The sequence below is a fragment of the Diprion similis genome, chromosome 4, assembly GCF_021155765.1.
Source record: "Diprion similis isolate iyDipSimi1 chromosome 4, iyDipSimi1.1, whole genome shotgun sequence".
In the NCBI taxonomy this organism is placed as follows: domain Eukaryota; kingdom Metazoa; phylum Arthropoda; class Insecta; order Hymenoptera; family Diprionidae; genus Diprion; species Diprion similis.
This window is the reverse complement of record NC_060108.1, coordinates 12,125,495-12,145,254: the sequence shown is the minus strand read 5'-3', so window position 1 is coordinate 12,145,254 and position 19,760 is coordinate 12,125,495. Positions and strand designations below refer to the sequence as shown.

Sequence of the window (19,760 nt, the reverse complement as noted above, 5' to 3'; positions counted from 1 at the left end):
ATGTTAAAAACAAATCACTTCACACACGTTTGGAAGTGTAAAAATAGTTACGTTGATTGAGATTCCAATAGAACATAACCTAACATGCATGCAATTTGTACATTTTTTTTAAATTCTTTCTTTATATATTATTTAAGGAATGCCCTAGTCGATTTCAACGTTCACATATACGGGGTGTCACAAAAGTAACGGGGCGGCTGAATATTTCCTCAGGTAAGATGTTTTTCAAAAAGGTTAAGGTCAATCTGGTAGTAATTCTTCAACGAGGAATTCATTGGTGACTATGATTTTCACCTTGACGATGATCTTCAAGGTTAAGTCAAGGTCAACTTTTTTTCAATAGAACCCCACTTTTTTGAAATTTTAGGTTCAAATATATATATTTAGGTCATGAGTACATTTTGACCTTGATGATCATTTCAAGGTCAACTTAAAAAAAAAAAAAAAAAAATGGAAATTTATATTTTCAAGTTCTGAAATCAATAGAACAAACAGTTTTACATTTACACTAAAAAATTCGGAAAAGATGAACTTATTTTTTCGGAATAAGTTTGATTTCTTTTTAGTATTACCCGGGAACAACAACGTTGACGTGTTCTATAGATTTCAGAACTCAAAAATACAAGTTGATATTTTTTTTTAATTGACCCAAGTACATATTTGAACGTAAAATTTCGCGCTCTATCGATTGCCGATGTCAAAAAAGGGGGTTTCTATAAATAAAAAAAACGTTGACCTTGAAATAATATTGAAAGTCAAAGCCAAAATCAAGGTCATCATTGAATTCCTCGTTGAAAGTTACTACAATAATGATCTTGACCTTTTTGAAAACTATCTTACTTGAGGAAATATTCAACCGTCCCGTTACCTTTGTGACACCCTATATATCTCCAAATATTACTGCTATTCTATACGCAATTCTGAACAAAAACGCTCCAACAAATTTGTTCGCGCCTTTATCGTGTAGTTTTCATGCTTAGCACCAGAGGGCAAGCGGTCATCGCTTGACGATCTGATAATCGCGAGCGCGCAGATTTTGGTAGATCAGTTTTGGCAGTGAACGAGTGCGGACGAGCGCTACTTGGTGCGTGCTCCGTAAACCGCCTTATTCTCAATCGGGTTTCCCTGTATTTGGTCAACTCCTATTACGGATATTCCAAGGATATTCCATGTATCAGGCTGTTCTACAGCTGTCCCCTGTACTAAAGCCAGTAAGAAAAATTTTGACTAGCTCGTCTAGCTAGTCGAGGTGCATCACCTCGATCGCCTCCAGGGTACACCCTTTTGGGACCTCGTCTTAATATCCTGCAACGTGATGGACGCGAGAAATCGGGGCCGTGTTGCAGGCTTAAGCGGGTATACCTCCCACAATACTTCACACATTGATCCACGTGTTGTTTCTATTACTAGAAAAGCTGTCACTCATATGATATGAGGGTTTTTACGCCCGAGCAAGTTATAGTCACTAAATTACCCGCGAAATGACCTCGTTGTTAATTAAAATCCCGACAATCCCATACTCCACAAATTTTGTCTTTAATTGTAGATTCATGCTAAAAACATTTTCATTTGACACAGATATAAAGAAATTGCGCATGAATTCTACGAATATATTATTGTGATTTTGTAGAATCCATACCATTTCATTATTTCTGCATTAAATCAAAATTTATTACAGTGTTTTTGTTCAAAACTGCGTATAGAATAGGGCTGTTAAGCCCTTTTTACGTTTGAGATAAGTATATTTCGATATTTTAAGATTATACTTATTCTATAACTCTATTTTCCGTGACAACGATGACAAATGCTTAAAGTCGCATTTTACGTCCAGGATTGACAATTGAAATATTATTCGTCAATGTCAAGGTGGAAAATTCTGGACACGGAATCCAAATAGTCGCAAAGTTTTGCTATATCATGCGTTTTTTTTCGTAATTTTACACACACACACACATACGCACGAATGCAACTGTCAAAACGATATCTAAATGATGTCTTATAAGCCGTTTTTGAACTCGCGAAAGCTATCTTGTAAACGTGGATAGATTTTCGAAGTAAGAAAATTGGTCGTAACTTGTCTTTCAAGGGGCTTTTTGGCAACTAACTTGACCTGTGCGTTAGAGATATACACTTACATCGGCTTATTTCCATATTTAATAAACAGAGATATTATTTATGATCTATAGATGCCGAATCAGAAATGCCCACTCCACGTCTTCGTACTTTGAACTTCGATTACCAAAACACAGGTATGTTGTAATTGATTCATATAATCGCAACGACGAAAAAATTATAATATTAAGTCTAATTGTAGGGGTGAAGGTGATACCCATCAAGTTTATTTACAATTACCAAATATTTTTTCGTGCAAAACATTAATTTTCGTTGGCATTGTTATAGTTCAGTGCAGTTGATAAAAGATACAATATCTACTCACTCTTTTTCTCACTCTCACTTTATATCCGCGCTAATCCTTATTTAGGACGGGGTTACACAGCAAGGTATATTCGGTTGCCTGCATTGAGGCGGAATTCGAAGAAATTAGTTCCCGCCACACAGCAGCTTTAGATCGATAGGTAGAGTCATCCGTAGCAAAGCTTGGAACTAAGTTTAAAAAAAAAAATTAGGTTGCTCAAAGACAAAACTAATATAGTCTCATGCGTTTGTTTACACAGTATTTATTTTGGAATATTGTGTTATACATAGATATATGTATGATGTTGTAATACAAACACAGCAGAGATTTAACTATTTGGTATTCTTCTACAAGTATGTCGTAGCAGGTTGAAAGGTATTTTTTTACGTTGACACTAAGTGTTATACATATATTGCGATTACACGTGATCAATCAATGTTGGCAAAGTTTTATGCCTCAATATATATCTTGCAATACAATTATTCGTTGGTTTATAATGTAAGTAAAATAAAGAAAACGTCACATTGGACGGACGTAGGAGAAAATTCTATAGTATAGGTAAGGCTGGGACGCTGACGTCGTTCTATAAATAGCGTCGCGACGCCCGGCGTCGATTGTGGTACCCAACTGAACTAAGATCCGCTACACCGCCGCGCCACTATCAGAACTCGTCGTTAGCACCGCGGTCAGATTCAGCGGGTGGAAAAGAATCATTTAATACATTGAAAACGAGAAAATCACCAGCGAGAAGTACCGTGACTTTTTTTTTGTTTAAAATCGTTACGGCGTTATTGATTTGAAAATGTGACAATTAATGTCGGCCAAGCTACGAGTGGAACGCTTAAAGACTGCCGTCCTCTCTGAAATCAGATCAGTGATAAAATAGTGGTGGAGGTTCGTTATATTACAAAAGCGTTGAATATGTGGTGGCTAGACTGTGTTACGTTGGGCTTAAACGTCAATACTCACGAGCCGGGAGAAGTTCCTCAAACCTCGACTACGGGGCGATAAAACATCTCACGAATCTCTCTGCAATTATCGTCGATTCTCACCCTGTTTCGTAGAATACGGCTTAACTTATCGACATTAAATAAAAAAGGTGAGCTTGCGAATTGCCGCCGGTGGTTCGGTCGGTAATACAGGTATCTTTGTGCTAATTTGATACTGCGAGGTCGCATATGCTGCTTGTGTGGGCGTTTTAAACGCGAACGTCTTAAGTTTAAATTTTACGATATAGGATGGAGTAATGGCGCTGGCGGGTTCGCGGGGGAACTCCCTAATTCCGAAACGTGGTTTTAATAATAGACGCGCATCAAACGCGAAAATAGAATTTACATTAAAACGCTGGCGGGTCTCGCCAGCTAAACTTTGGTCCCACGATGTACGAACCTGATTTATTCGTGTCAGTTATCAATCGAATACAGCGCTTAATATTCCAATAATTTCATTAATAGACCAAAGATCATGGCATCAAAATAAAATCGGTCAACGTCACTTGATTTTTCAAAAAGTTAAATACGACTACCAGCATTAAAGAATGACAATTCCTTAAAAACAGACATAAACCAATTCGACTTTCTTTATTTAGCACGTAACGAAAGCGAAACATTTGTTCGCTAATAATCGCAAACGATTTAGCGTATATTAGTATACGTTAATAATAATGTGTTTGATTTCTTGAAGGATTTGGTTTAAAATAAACTGAAAAGAATTGATGCTGCGTCAAAATATTTTTTTTTTTCATACTTCCAATTTCAAGATCTTTGATAAACGGATCAGACTAATTCTGATCCATATACTGAACCCGTCACTTTATACCGTAAATTCTCCAGATATAACTATTGAAAAATGCAGATAAATCTATAATAATCATTGAATTAATAGGAGGGAAATTATTAAAGACAATCTCCTTACTGAACTGTCTCAGTAACGATTTGTTAATCGTTAATCAGCTCATTCGTTATAATGTCAATACTGGTCAAAGTAACAAGATATTTCCGGATTTAGGATCCCTATTTCCCCGGGCTGAATCTTTCGGGCACTAGGCCAAAAGCAAAAGCGTTTCTCTTTCTCCTCTCTTCCTCTCATCTCGAACATCTCTTTGCAGACTGTGCATATGCATGTACACATATGCAAAGTTATTAAACAAATCTTTCTACCGTAAAATTTTGAACATATTGCGGATCGTCGCAGAGGTGTAGTCTGAGATATTTGTACAAAGACTATAAAAATAATTTTCACTCATTTTTTAACGTGAGACTACAATTGTTGAGGATATTATTTCGGCACTCTGGTTACCGAAATTCCTCACTAAGACCTTTCTTCTCTCTTTAGATACTATTTTTACAAAACATTATATTATATATTTATATTCGTTTTTACAAAACAAATCAAATAATTTAATTGTGGCAACTCTTATTTGGTTGTTTTTAAATTCATTTAGTTAAAGAAGGTTGGAGATGCGTTTAAACGGATGCTATTGATCGAAGGAACGAAATATTTTGTTGATTTGTATAAATAAAATGGTTGAATTAATGGAACTTGAAGTTATGGATATTATTGATATGTATGGTTCAGTCAAACAAATCCTTAAATCAAATGATGCCAACCCCAGTTATTCAATTCAAACTTAAATTTCATTGAATACCCATAAATTATTCAGCAAAATGCTGTACCATCATTTCGGAAAATTGTAGACAGCGGCGAACAAATTCATATTTCCAGTCAAATTGCAAATGAGTCCCATCGACTATGAGCAGTTTTATTTATTCAAATTCGCAAATGAATCAAAGAAACTTAGAATACTTTTTCAGGCATGAACGTTTGTAAATGGGCTGCATTGTACGTTTGCCTTCGCAAGAAACGTCGGGTTGAAAAAAAATTATGAAAACACGTTGGAGAAATGTTTTGTCGTAAATTCTTCACTTCTGTATCTGCAAGTCAATGCATTGTACCTCGAAACACAACTTTATATTATTGAAATGCACCTGTGAAAATTTTTCTATAATTGTCAATCACATGTGTCAATGTACGATTTCCTCATAGGCAAGATTTCGGATGAACCACAAAACTCAAGAGTGTTCAGTATTCATGGAAACTATAGAATCAGGGAATTCGCAGGGAGCTTAATATCCCTTGGAAAAAACCTAAAAATCTCAGGGAATTTCATGTCACACCGGAATATATTAATTTTCATCCTAGGTTCATAAAAATTTCACCATTTAGTGAGAAAAAATTTTTTCTTTCAACTTTGAGGCAATGCTCATGAATCAAGCCCTGATTTCTTAAAAATTGCATGTGCTAGCAAATTCTTGCAAATTCGCCTCACGATGAACTGTGCTCTAGTCAAATATAAAATATTCTTGTTCGTATGACTATTGTATGTTTGATTTATTGTGTACATGAGAACAAACTGGATAAATAGTGATTCTTGTCTGGAAAACCTGGAATTCTCAGGGAATTACGTTTTCACAAATAACTGAACACCCCGTAAATTGATTTGATTAAAATTTGTGGCGTATGTTTTTCTTATCAAGACGACGTTCCAATAAGCTTTTCAACCTATTCTCACTTACCGTTTGAAAATTGCCGACGTCAACTTTGAAATTTGCCGAGTAATATATTCTTATGTAGGTAATAGATTATAAAAAAAGTTTGACATACATCTCTACTGAAATTTCTATGATTTTTATTATCGTCACCCAAATTGTAAAGTACGCAAGTGAACAGCCCAGGTACTGTGCGTGCAAAAAAGCAAACCTTTTTGGCCAAACCACTTGTTAACTTATTAATGCAGGCTTCCTATTATATAGTCCAACTGTGATGTACAGATGTTGTAATTATTGACTGAGAATCAACTGTATCTTCATTCAAACAAGAATTTCGATAGTGAAAGACGGGTTTAATAGGATCGAAAAAAGTTTTTTGATCCCGAGACTTTATTCGCTCTGCAGTGTAGTAATGAAAGTGATCGAGTGATCGTGAACACCGATCACAATGAGCCATCACGGGATCAGTGCGATAAAGTTTCATGTAATGAGTAATTTTTTATCGGAATCAAGAAATGTGTTCAAACTGAATGAACTGAATAAAACAAATAATTCAAACCGATTAAAATTTAATATCAAAATTGATTGTTTCTGTCGGGTTTTGTAATTACTTGAGTACTAATATTTCATCAATAAAATTCGACGTGATTAAAGTTAATATCTGACTGTAAATCATTCCTTAATTTCTGTAGATTGTCTGCTGGCAATCCAAAGCTCCATACGACGCTTTGACCATTCGCGTTATTCTTTTCGATCAATTTTCTTGACATGTTCATTTTATTTAAAGATTACAGAATCAAAAGAATATGCCTTATGTAAAATTTTTAATGTTAATAACCACGAGAGTGCAACCGCATTTGGTTTTGCTGGAGTCAATTCTTTACTCGTTAAACCTTCAGTTGCATTGAAAATAAAACGAGTATTCAAAGTGGAAGTAGTGAGAACAATTTCTGCCTTTGATCTAGAGAGAAAAATGAATATTTTTTAAGGAATCGAAAAAGGAGAGGAGGGAGGATATTCTGATTTATTTTGCCTCACTCATTGTATCATTTATCAGTGAAAAAAAAAATCTGGTATATATCAGGTGAGAAATAAGAAAACGAGATCGATTTGAAACGTGAATAAAATCCAAACGCGTTGACCGATTTTCGGAAACTTTTTTTCTCCGAAGTAGTAGAACGAATCTTTCATTTTGCGTTTGAAAATCTGGAAAATCTTTTTTCGTTTTCGAGACACACGCTCTTGAATACAGGTTTTGAAAAAGTCACTAGGAGACTAAAAAAACGAACATCAAAGAATGTTCAATACAATTTCCTTCTAAAATTGTGATTCGAAGATTAATTCTGCCACTTTAGAAATTGCCCAAGATTTTATTCACATGGCATGAAACGTTTCTTGTAAATTTATAATTGAAACGCGGACTTCAAAGTTAACATTCTGTTTTCAAGAGACATTATGAAGAAAGTCCACAATCAAAAAACTCGGCTGTAAATGATGTCGAGAACTTGACCAAAATTAATTCAGTCAACGACCAACCACCAACCACCAGATAGTGATAAAGAAGATTTTAGAGATTTTTCAGATTCTCAAACGTGACATAAAAGATTCATTCTTCTAGTTTGGAGCAAAATAAAGTTTTTTGAATTTGTCCGACGCGTTCGGATTTTATTCATATATTAAACATAATTCTGTGACACCAAGGGTCTGACAAAATAAATTGATTATAAAATTGCAAGAAAACTGATGGGTGAAAAAGTTATTACAATTAATTACTTACTGTTTTTATTTTATGTTTAAAGGCCAATATCATGGCGCTAGTCATGCTACCTTGTGATCTGCCGTGGTGGGCGGCAGTTGTTAAACAGCTGGACCGAGTTGCAGATGCTAAAAATTCTGAACAACTCTTAGATGCGATGCACCGACTACACGACATGTGCAAGTACGTGGTATCGGCTTTATAGCTACATGTTTGTTGACATAATACCATGACTTTAATGTTGGATATACACATAATTGATGTTCGCGATGTCAGTGAATGTGATTTTTCTCTACCTTTATTGCTCTCGTATTATTCATATTCATTTCGCTTCAAATTTGAAGACGACATTCTTGAGTATTCTATTCTCCTCACCACAACCATCTTTTTCTGTAATTATCATATTTTCTTTTTTTCAATTAAATTTTAAAAAGTCGTAAATTTTTGATGCCGAATTAAATTTCAACTCCAAACGGTTGCCACCTTGTTTGTAAAAAGTAACAGAAGAAAAAATTGGATCGCGACGGAGAGAATGGACTATCTAAGAATACTGTTTACAAATTTGGAACGAGGTTGAAGTAAGTGACGTTATCGTAACGATGCGTTGAGAACAAAATCACCATTATCTTATTTTTAAAATGATTTTTGAGGAACTAGGATTTCATAATGTGATTATATTTTCTTTTATTTTATTGTTCACGTAATTTCAAACAGTTCAAAAATTGCGTAATAACGGTTTTTCCTCAGCGTGAATCGTTTTCAATAAAGTTACTATATTCAACATCATAATTTGAAATCAACCTATTGGGCCGTTTTCAAGATATCGTGGGAACTGCAAATCTTGTCACCGAGCGTATTAGTAGACATTATTATCAATAACAACATTTTGAATAAACTTCAATTGAATCGAATTATACACGTTTGCAGCCTTTTACTTAATTTAGTAAATCATAAGCTCAGTGATTAAACAGTACCGATTATTGAGGTCCGGTTTTATCATCGTGGATTTTCTTTCGAGGATCAAAAATTTCAATATTCAGCTTTCCCACTTCAGTTTCAATACGATTCCACACAATAAACTCACAACTAGATATTAAAGAATATCATGAAATAGGATTTAAAAACACGATACAAAATGATGTCTATGGTGTTTCTGAATCCCGTTTTATAATATTCAATCACAATATTTCATGTCCTATGAAACTTTTCCAGCAGGGTATTTAAACTATATTTGGCAATGAACTTATTAAAAGTAAACTTTCTGTGGCTTCTGTATTATGTTATGCCTAATTTTGCATTCGGTTCATGATAAAGTTAGTCCAGTCAATATATTTTAACTCATGCAAGTGATAAAATAAGTAAACAGCGCAAGTGAAGATTTTTTCATCAAGCCCCCAACAACCTCCTAAATGTTGTATAGCACAGCAAAGGCCACTGCCAAAAAAAGTGGGTTACTTATGCCTATTTAAAACTTTGTTCAGGTCAAGGACAAAATTCTCAATTTTTATAGCAAATAATATCTGTATAGTCCTGATACAATAAATTGTAGCTGAAAATCCAAGTTGAAAAATATGCATAATTTGTAAATTTTTTAGCATAAGTTTGGATCCTGACGAGGATGTGCAGGACCCAAACTTGTTTAGTGAACTGGCGAAATTTATTGACGAAGACTTGACACTTGAGGAACGAGAAAAGGTTTTCACCAAAACAATACCTCGGCTGGTCCAACTTGCAAAGGCTCTCAAGTCCACCAAACCTCCACAAGGATTACATTTCAGCCTACAGCAACAAAGTGAGTCAATTCACATGAAAAGTGCATAAACTGTTTTTGTAAACAATTTTCCCAGTAGTTTGCCGATAAATATTGACCTGATATTATATTCTCTTTTCAGCTGACAGTATTGAGTACAGTTACAAGTTTGTTTCATCACTTATAGCGAATGCATTTTTTTCAACTTACCCGAAAAGGACAAAAAAAACTCACCCCACATTACAAGATTTTAACTTTACTAATTTCTTCAAACACCTTCACATGTGAGTTGAATTGTATGTATATACATATAATATTTATATATTTTCTGTAACAGCGATGCGGATTTGAATGAATTGCTAATACTAATTTATTTCTTGTGGTTTATCAGAAACAGTCAGAAGGCGAAATTGAGAAGCATATTTGCATACTTTGATTTCTTGGATGAGGAATCGGCATTGGATGGAAAACTCGTAGTTTCCAGACAGGTTTGAACGAGAACTTTTTACTTATCTTCTCGTTAGGCTCTACTTCAGAAAAAGTCTCAAGAATGTGGTGAAAATAGTTTGACGCCTTACCGTAGGATCAGATGTTCATTATGTGATTAATAAACAGTGAAAACTGGTTTACCCTTTTAATGAAATGTGATTAATAAAATTCGAGTAAAATAAAGTCACAAGACGCTGTTTGGTTTTGTAATAGAGAAATTGGATGAGTCACCGATGAAACGCATGATCCATGACGCATGATTCACGGCTTGCAATCCTCTTCAGGTGATGACTTCAAAACAGTGGCTGACGATTGAAGACTGGCTAGAGAGCAGTGTTCCTCTTTGCCCTCTGACCATTCGTCACGAAGGGAGAGTTGAAAGGGCTGAAGCCAATTTGTTACATGTATGCTTCACCAGCGCACGACTTGGCGGCGGAGTACTAAGCAACGAAGTAAATCAAGAAAGTGTTCAAGTAAGCAATTTCTTCAAAACGATAAGTTCCTCAAGAATGCTTTTAGAGCTTGTGTTCACCTGTTGTCAATGCTGTAAAAGTTGCGTGTGTACATAACAAGGTTGAAATTACTGTCTCAGATGGCAACGCATCCAGAACTTTTGGCTACATTGCTATCAGTGGAGGCATTGGAAGACAATGAAATTCTGATAGTAGAAGGAGCAAGACATATTTCTAGAATAGGAGACCCGAAATATAGATCAACCTTTGAGAGTATACCAAACCCAAATACGGTAAGCACGGCATAGATTGATCAAAGTTCGAACTACATGCTAATCAAGACTGCAAACTGACATAAAAAATTGTGTATATGATTCAGTTAACTTATTATAGGTAACAATATGCTGTATGGATGCAGAGGACTATTCAACTATGCCATTGACGCAGTATGAGGAAGACAATGTCTTGCGAGAAATGAACAAATCTTTGTTGGGATTCAGGCAAAGACACGTTCCCACAAGCCCCACCGATCCTGTTAAATTAGAACCAGATCCAGGAGCACGAAGGCTGTCGCCCATCGGAGAAAGTTTCAGCAGTACCCCACCTGAGGCTGAAGAAAAGCCCATAGAAACATGTAATAATAACATAAAAGGTAAAATCGAATCAACATCATCACTGATTGAAGTATCAGGAAATAAGTCTTAATAACGTTAAAAAAATATCAATCGTAATTCATGTTTCCTAGCACCAATAAATAAGGAATCAATCATATCGGATGAGATGGAGGTGCGAACAAGACCTAACGGTAAATCCATCCGGTCGCAAAGTCCTGTTAAAACAACAGGCTCCAACAATAGGAGAGGTCGATTTATCGTTCTTGGTTCAAGCGGTGAGGTTTTACCTGTGACGAGAAAGTGTCTGGGTCAAATGTCAGTTTACAGCAGTTGCAACAGCCAGAGTACTGATAGTTTTCACAGTGCAAAAGAAACTATTGAAGAGGAACAAGGTAAAGGGAAAATATTTTTAAATCCTATACTAGGAAAATTCCGTGAAAACTCTGAGTTAAATGCTGATTAATGTTAATCAGAGGAAGACGAGGAACAAAAATTAACAAGGCGATACAGCACGCAGTTAGACACACTGGAGCGTAGAGGAACATTTGCTCAAAGGCTGAAAGACGCACTAAGACGCGAAAGTACAGCAACGGGAACAACTTCTTCAATTTCATCAGCAGAGAGTAGTTATGCTGTTGGTATAAGTGTGGCTGGGAGTCATGTTGGCGATGAAGACATTAAGTATGATTGCTTTGGCTACAAGACTTTCTGTATTATTGACGTAATGAGTTGTTGATGAAAATTGTTTATCACCTTTTTATGGTTTCTTGTTCAGAGTCAAAAGAGGCGGATCGAGAGGTTTTGTCCTGAGAGATGACACAGTGGATGAAGACTTCTTGAAAGAATCATTGGAGGCTGAGCAAAAGTGGCTTGGAAGATTTCGCCAAAGTCAACATCCAATGTTGCAGAGAAGAGACACTAATGCCAGTAGCAAGTACAGTTTCAGTACAGAGTATAGCTCAGGTAGGAAATTAACGACTAAAAAAATTTGTCAGCCAATCTCACTGTCTTCGTTTGATCAAAAATCATACCATCAGAATTTTCATCAGAACTTGAAGAAGTTTATGAACAACTGTCCAAGTGGCTAGAGGATCCAATAGTTGCTGATGAAAACCGCGAACTGGATGCCAGAGATAGAGCTGTTGTGAGATTCGCTGGTTCCCTACTCAAGAGAGCTCTCAGCGAATCATTTGCTGGAGTTCCTGTCCAGGAGGGAGAGCCGCAAGCTTTAGTTGGTTCCGAAGATGTACAACAGAGGCACAAACTTGCTTTAGCAGTCAGAAGCTTGAGTTTAGAGCTTGCACGTCATAAGCACAAAAGACAACAATCGGTAGGACGATTATTATATTAGTGTGGCTGTCTCTGGTGAAAACATTTCTCAGAATCTTATCGAAAATCTGGAAGATCTGATCCGACACATTCTCTTTCTGAAGAGTTGCAGATGAAACTTTTTCACCAGGGATATATTATTGCTTCCGACTATAGAGTTAGAGTCTCGTGTAAACATTAAAGAGACAGTTTTGGGTGCAATTGAATAAATAATCATGAAAAAAGCATGAGCAAAGCTTGGTTTCACATAATATAGAATCAGAGACAGATTTACGAATAAACAAAGAATAAATGAGCCAACTAAGAATCTATGTCATAACGAGATTCCATGCATAAATTCATCAACATGATGAGGGTATGTTACTAACACATCAATATCACTATATAACGTCGCAGAAAACCACTAGCAATTCTTCCAGAGTTAAAAATCTGCAGGTTTCCGAAGGTGAGTACCACACAAATTACGAAGATGCTCTGAATGAAGATCCGAGTGTTGCCAAAGACGTGCGATCATCCCAGCGCAGGAAGCTATGGGTGATTTCTTTTACATCTGAAGTGAGACAGACCCTGGTCGATGACCAGGCAACAATATCCCTGCCGCTAAATATAGCAGCAGAAATCAATACGGACAAAGCGATGAATGAAGAAGATAAATTAGCAGAAAATTACCGAGTCGAATGTGTATCACAAAGTTTAGGACAAGAATCGTGCACACAGGAAGCCACGAAGGTGTTACCTAAGAGCAAAATTGCGACACCAGTAATCAATGTACGATGAGTGGTGATTGTTAAGTGATGATCGATCAGCCAGACTTTTAATTTATGCTAAAATAGACGAATGTGTACTATGTATAATGGTAAAATAACAGTCTGTTTTAATAGCAATTGCTATTAGAGCATAAATATCTTTCCCATTGACTAATCAATGTCTGAAATTGCTAGACTCTGTTTATTTTACACTATATCAATAACTAATTGATGTTATGCTTCGTAACTTTAAATTAATTCACTTTTGTATGCTGACTTGACAAACTTACAATAACTAAAACATCTGTCTCTTATTCTATCTTATATGTGTTTTTCTTCGTTTTTCATAAAATCTTGATGTTTTGATAACTGATATGCGTTACCAATGTTTATTAATCATATATTACAGCCTATTTTGTTAATATACCTACAGAACATGTTGCTACACGGATGTTCTCAGGCTAATCTCTTCAAAATTATTCGAGGTGGTATTCAAATTGTAAGCATGTAGAGTAAAATATTGCTAAGTGAAATTTTAAATACAACGGCTAATAAATTTACAGCGGAATGATCAATGTAGGGTTTAAAAATACAGAACTTAAGCTCTATTTCGTAACAAATTTTAAATACACATAGTCATTGGATCTACCATTTTACAATATACATGCAAACAATTCTGAGTGAACTCAAATTTTTTAAAAATTTTCACTGATTTTGATGCATGCGACCTCAATTTGTGTTGATAGGAAATTCCGAAATTATTCCATCACTGTTTCAACAATTGCTCAACCAAATTTAATTTAGTGTTCTTGTTTCATTCACCATAAAATCCCAGTGGAAACGTGAATTTCTCTCTATTTCAAATTTCAGGTGCCCAGAGAAACCAGTCCGCAAGCCGGTGGCTTATTGCCAGTTGTTACTGGTAATTGGGGTTGCGGTTCAAGATTAAAAGGTGATCATCAACTAAAACTAGTCATACAATGGCTGGCGGCGTCGCTTGCAGGTGTTCCTCGACTAATCTACTACACATCAGGACACTCTAGCTTATCAAAGGTGAAATGAAAAAATGAGTGTGGCAGGTATTGTTGAAGTTTAAAAATTTGACATAATTTATTGATTAATATAACTTTTTTTAGTTGGACACAGTTAGCAGGGTATTGGTTGATAGACACTGGACAGTTGGAGATCTTGCTACAGCAACTTTGAGATTTGCAGTAAAGACTATAGAGGAAAGAATTGAAGGAAGAAATAGCCTTTTTGAAGAATTAATTGGAATGGATAAGCCGAGCCCTTAGCCCAACACTATGCTGTCTGTTCTGGTGGATATTTTGGCCACTATGATCGAGGACAGCTTACATATCGAATAAGATGGTATAAGTGATTAGAAAGAGCAAACATTGGTTTAAAATACCAGTTGCAAACTAGGGGCTGATTATTTTCAGTTCAAATTTTTTTTCTCAGGCTTTAACAATAATGATATAGTAGAATTTACAAATTGAAAGATGCCAACGATAAATAGAATGAGTTCTACAAATGACATAGTATTTTAAATCAAAGTGAAAAATTGCACATTATTACTGATAAACGAGAATAAAAATTGTTGAAGCAATGGTAATATAACTTGCAAAAATGGTTAACTAGTCTATAAGGTCATGGAAATTAAGATCTAAGAAAAATATTCACAGCTACAGTGTCAACGATTCTCTTTAACTGATGTGTTTGTATATAATGATGAAGAATTATATGAGCAAGATAAATAATTGATAGTTTGGGAAAACTCGAAACGCAAATAGTGTGAAGTAAATAGTGTCACTTTTATATCACAAACTAAATAGCATATCACAGGTCAATAAGGGAAGAGAGATGAAATCTCAAGACAAGATCAAATGATAATATTATTTTTTCTAAATTAACAAGTAAACTCTTCAGTGAACAGTAAGTGAAGCGGGTCATTTGAAAAAGTATGAAGCTTGTAAAATGCAATAATTAAAGAGGCACAACATACACATACATTACATACTAAGTACTACATATATTTTGTACAGTAATATTTATAATAAACCAATACGAAATGTCAAAAAAAAAAAAAAAAATTATAAAAACAATAAATAAAAGTGATTGGATTTTTAGAAAAAACTTTTAGACATGCTCTGTAGTATTTCACTGTTGTGAACATATACGTAAGCTTTTATACAGAAGCACAAGCTTGGCATAATAAACTGATAACTCAAATTTTTGTCACTCTTCTACAGTTTATTAATAGAAACGTTGAAGAAGAAATAAAAAATCGAAAACATAAAAATAAATTTAAATGATGATCATTAGCAGTGTTTCACCATGTAAACGTGCCGAGTAAAATAAGGTCTTCCATTATAAGAAACGGGTGCGTGTAAGTATCGGTTCTACATAAAATGAATAAATAAATATTTAAAAAGCATAATTACCTGCTCACAATAAAACGATATGACAATCGTTTTTCCGGAATGTTAAAGAAATTTTAAACGACATACTTAACGTGTAACGTGTAAAAATGTATTATATATCGTAAATTAATTATTACCTACCATTGTAAATAGTAGGAATTAATAATAAATTTGTATCGCATTTAAATGTTGCGTTTATATAAATATCTATAATGTATGTCAATTCGCTGCAACTGTTCAAAAAGCACACCTAAGTCGTATGATGATGCCATGTCGATGCCTCACAAAAAATCACAAAGGAAAAAAATAACTTTTAGTAAGTAGATCAGTTCGCCTACAGTTCTAAACTATGTTTCAGCTTTACTCAAATTTTATCCAAAACTGTAGCTACCATTGATATTAGTTGACTTTGAAAATCTTGTGTCATACATTTACACAGACTGTATACATGTAAGTATAAATATTCGAATAATTTTATTTAACAGTTATATCACATTACATCTTTCCTGTACAGGATTACTGCAGTTATTGATCGTAAATTGACGATCTGCGCATGGTGTCTCATCATTATTGCATTTACTTATATATTGCAAATGTTGAATTATTAAAGGGGGTCTCTAAGCAACATTGACAAGATTTACGGGCCCTTCGTATCGCAATGCTGAGGTTGAATGTTAATAGCTTATGAGTTGCAAGTTGAAACTATAAATCGAAGTAAAAAAAAGTGTTATTCAACTATTTATTAAAAGAAGAGACTTCGCATGCGACGGCCCATTCCTTGTCGGTCGTATAAAATGTTGAATTTGTTCACAAATTGATTTATATCGTTGCATCCTTTTGTTATTATTCCAAGATATGTCACTAGACCAAAATCGTTGCATTGCTGAAAAAAACAAAAATCTTGTAATTGGAATGTAATTCACACAAAAAACAAAAATTCTGTGGGCAATGAATTCCTATCTCTTTTTTAAACGATTGCCACTTTTCACTTTTGTAAAGCGTATTATTAATGCTCTAAATAATTTCTACTTACGTTGTAAAAGTCTGCTCGGAACTTTGGACTATTTAAAACAGGTAATCGATGTCCCAGTGAGCATGCAGCTCGCAATACTTCATGGTTCCCTTTCAGTTCTCCGCTTTGAACAGCTTCAACGTATCTCAGAACAAGTTTAACCCTTGAATTAAGCATCTTAATTGCACTGTGTTGTGCAGTCAAGTGCTCCGCCACTGAGAAATAGATGAACTATTAATTCCAGGAAGTGATTGATCTTCTTAGGATATCGTAAAGGTCTGTTTACACTCTAAGACCAGTATGGTGGAGCGTTAATATAAGCCTTGTTGTTAGAAGCCTGTTCCCCTACTTTTCCCTGTCATTCATGTCAACAGGCTTTCTTCACCAATGCGGTTGCAGCAGCTAGCGTGCATAGCATTGTCATGACGGAGGCTAACTAGGGAGCCCAGAGGTCGCACTAGCCTTGTAAGGGCAAGGAATAGAGATGACTATTACAGTCCTGTTGCAGTCCCAACAGCAAGACTAAAAAAACGCTCCACTATACATGGAAAATTATTTCTCACCCAATGAACTTTCAGCCTGATCGTTAGTACACATTCGTGCTACGTGATCAACTCCAATTCTTTCGGCTTCTTCTGTTGCTAATGTATATGTTAATGGTACAAATAGCATGGTGGCTTCGCCATTTACTAAATCGATCACAGACTCGTACATTGCAACAGATAATTGCTATGAAAAGGAAAAGCTTTTTTATTTTTTTACATTCTCCACACAATAAAATTGTGGACACAGAAGCATCAAACATATTGTTTATGGTATTCAGTAAAATTTACAATTAATTATTGAGCCCAAACAACAACAAATTTTGTTCACCCACTAGAGATACGATGATGTTCAACTAAATTCTGAAATACAATGGTTCTGAATAGAATTGTAAGGTTAATGTTTTTGAATCAATCTTTTAAATACGATATTGTTGAACCAAATCCTGAGATTCGATATTATTTTGCTCAGTTGTGGAATTCATATATACGAGGCATTTGACGCTAACTTAACCAACGTTGGACCCTTACAATTTTTAATTTCGTTTTTGTTTTACTTACGATTTTTGAAAATCAACTTGTCTTTGGCCATAATTTACAAATCTGAAAAAATTCTCAAAAATCTTGTGCCAAACGTAAAAATTTTTAAGCCTAGACCTAGAGTAGGCCAGCATTCCCTCCTAATTTTTTTCGCGATTTTTGAAAAAAATAAATTGAAGAAAAAATAGAAGCAATTGTCAGTTTTTTATGGGCAAATATTTTCATGCGTTTCAAGAAAAATTTTCAAAAATTCAGGATACTGTTCTGGAGTTGGGATGATTCTATGAAAAGTTTTTGAGCAAAATGACAAATGGTGAGGGTCCGACATTGGCAGAGTTGGTGTGGAATACCCGATATATATCTTCAGGTATTGTACCCTAAGAAATTCCTCAAAACATTTCTACTGTTTTCAAACCGTGAAATTTGCACAGTATATATTATGAGATTTTACAGATTTACAACCTTTAAAGCTTTTCTGCAATGCCATAAATTTCAGTATAATTCTAAAACCTTCAGCATTTTCTGGATCGATGAATACACACTCTATAGTAATAGGGTGATGGAATGGAAATTTTTCGTGGTAGATAATGTATGAAAAAAGATTGAATTACGTAGTAAACACTTACGTCTGTATGTTTAGACCTTGGATCTAGTTTAAGTAGGACAGGACATTCATTAATTTCGCATAGCTGTTTGTGTACCCTGATGTCTCTGTCTGTTGGGGCATCTCCTGTTGTGTACCACCCAAGAAAATCCATTTCACTAAACACCTGCTTAAACTGTTCTTCTTTTGTATTGTAGTAATCTCGATCAATGATCACCTCGTCACCAATAGACGTAAATAAAAGTTCGAAAGAATTCATTATCTCTATGTTGCGTCCCTTTTGTTTACCGATCAGCGCTCCGTAAACTGTAATGAGAGAATAAATAAATAATCAACACGAACACCATGTTTTTTAGAGTGGAAATAATTCAGGTTTCAACATGCATCATTCCCTTGTAATAATTACAGTATTTTATTTGGGCATAATCCAATAATGTTAGGTTAGGGTAGACTCTACACTGTGATGATAGTACACCATAAAATGACTTCAGAACACGGAAGTAAGAAGCTGTATTCTTTTAGACTCACCCAGTTGATCGGAGCCTTCCTGCGCCCTAAGCCTCGTCCAGTGTTCGCTAACATTCATTATGACGAGGGGATGCAAGCTGATTGACACTGAGCCGACAGTGCCAGACGAGGCCATCACACTCTTCGTGTTATCTGTGACTGGGGTTGTATCCATCGCGCTAACAACATTGCTTTCATCTACTTCCATCTCAACAGGTATCTGCTCGCTCATTTTGGTATATTTTTATGCTCTAGCTAGAGAACACGATCGTTTGATTTACACTATTTACTCACTGATGGCTGGTGGCTGTAAAGGCGTAAATACCCTGCAACAGCCTGCGGTGAGTTGAAGACAGTCGTTGGTTGTGAGACCGTTGAGAGCTGCAACTGGTTGACCACAGTCTTACACTCCCTAAACGTCACAGATGGCTACGTTCTTAAACTAGTTGGGAGTGCTAAAAACTCCCTAGAATAGAGGAAGATGTATTCACGAACTCAGCGGCGCAAGAGAGATAAAAAATTGTCCTTGCAGACTGTGAATAGCAGACACTAGAGTTCAGTTGATAGTTAGATTGATGATCTAATGACCAGTACGGTACCTGATGGTATAAAAAAAAATTGAATTCCCTAGGGCATTTACATACTTTCTAATATAATTATATCCGGTAATGTGCACATATTATGCTAAACATGGCAAGAAATTATCATTTTACTACGTTCATGCACCCACCTTGTGCCATTAATATGTATAACTGGTACAGTTTAACAATTTTATTTAACAAAATATTGTGCACCACAAGTTATGCACGTGAGGTGTGTAGAGAGCATGCGTAAACGTAGTAAGTATCGTATCGATAGTCCTAATGACTAACTTGTGCCTTGTGATTAAAGGATCAATGTAAACGTAAAAATCTTATCTTTAAAATTATGATATTCAGGTAATATTTAAGTATATTCAAAGCATAGTAAACAATTAAGGATCACTCGGTTCTTTACGGAATAAATATGCCGGATTATGTATATACAAGAGCA

General features: G+C 35.2%; 2 protein-coding genes across 4 annotated transcripts; one reads left to right on the top strand and one right to left on the bottom strand.

The window, feature by feature from the left end:
- The first annotated feature begins 3,061 nt into the window (after window positions 1-3,061).
- LOC124406073 lies at window positions 3,062-15,376 on the top strand. Of its 3 annotated transcripts, none has more exons than XM_046881418.1 (15): window positions 3,062-3,515; window positions 7,762-7,903; window positions 9,316-9,512; window positions 9,613-9,754; window positions 9,862-9,958; window positions 10,244-10,432; window positions 10,552-10,704; window positions 10,805-11,063; window positions 11,157-11,417; window positions 11,499-11,706; window positions 11,801-11,988; window positions 12,075-12,355; window positions 12,790-13,122; window positions 13,971-14,153; window positions 14,237-15,376. In XM_046881418.1, the coding sequence occupies exons 2-15, from the start codon at window positions 7,773-7,775 to the stop codon at window positions 14,393-14,395; spliced, it is 2,781 nt and encodes a 926-aa protein (XP_046737374.1). In that variant the 5' UTR covers window positions 3,062-3,515; window positions 7,762-7,772; the 3' UTR covers window positions 14,396-15,376. The 3 variants fall into 3 exon arrangements, with proteins under 3 accessions (XP_046737374.1, XP_046737373.1, XP_046737376.1); XM_046881417.1 differs by having other exon boundaries at window positions 12,063-12,355; XM_046881420.1 differs by lacking the exon at window positions 12,790-13,122 and having other exon boundaries at window positions 3,064-3,515; window positions 12,063-12,355.
- A 598-nt stretch (window positions 15,377-15,974) lies between these two features.
- Window positions 15,975-19,072, bottom strand: LOC124406076 (COP9 signalosome complex subunit 6). The gene is made up of 5 exons (XM_046881423.1): window positions 18,750-19,072; window positions 18,244-18,527; window positions 17,099-17,264; window positions 16,557-16,750; window positions 15,975-16,406 (listed from the first exon to the last, which is right to left on the bottom strand). Exons 1-5 carry the CDS (start codon window positions 18,958-18,960, stop codon window positions 16,266-16,268), a joined length of 996 nt encoding a protein of 331 aa, XP_046737379.1. The 5' UTR covers window positions 18,961-19,072; the 3' UTR covers window positions 15,975-16,265.
- Between the last annotated feature and the right edge of the window lie 688 nt (window positions 19,073-19,760).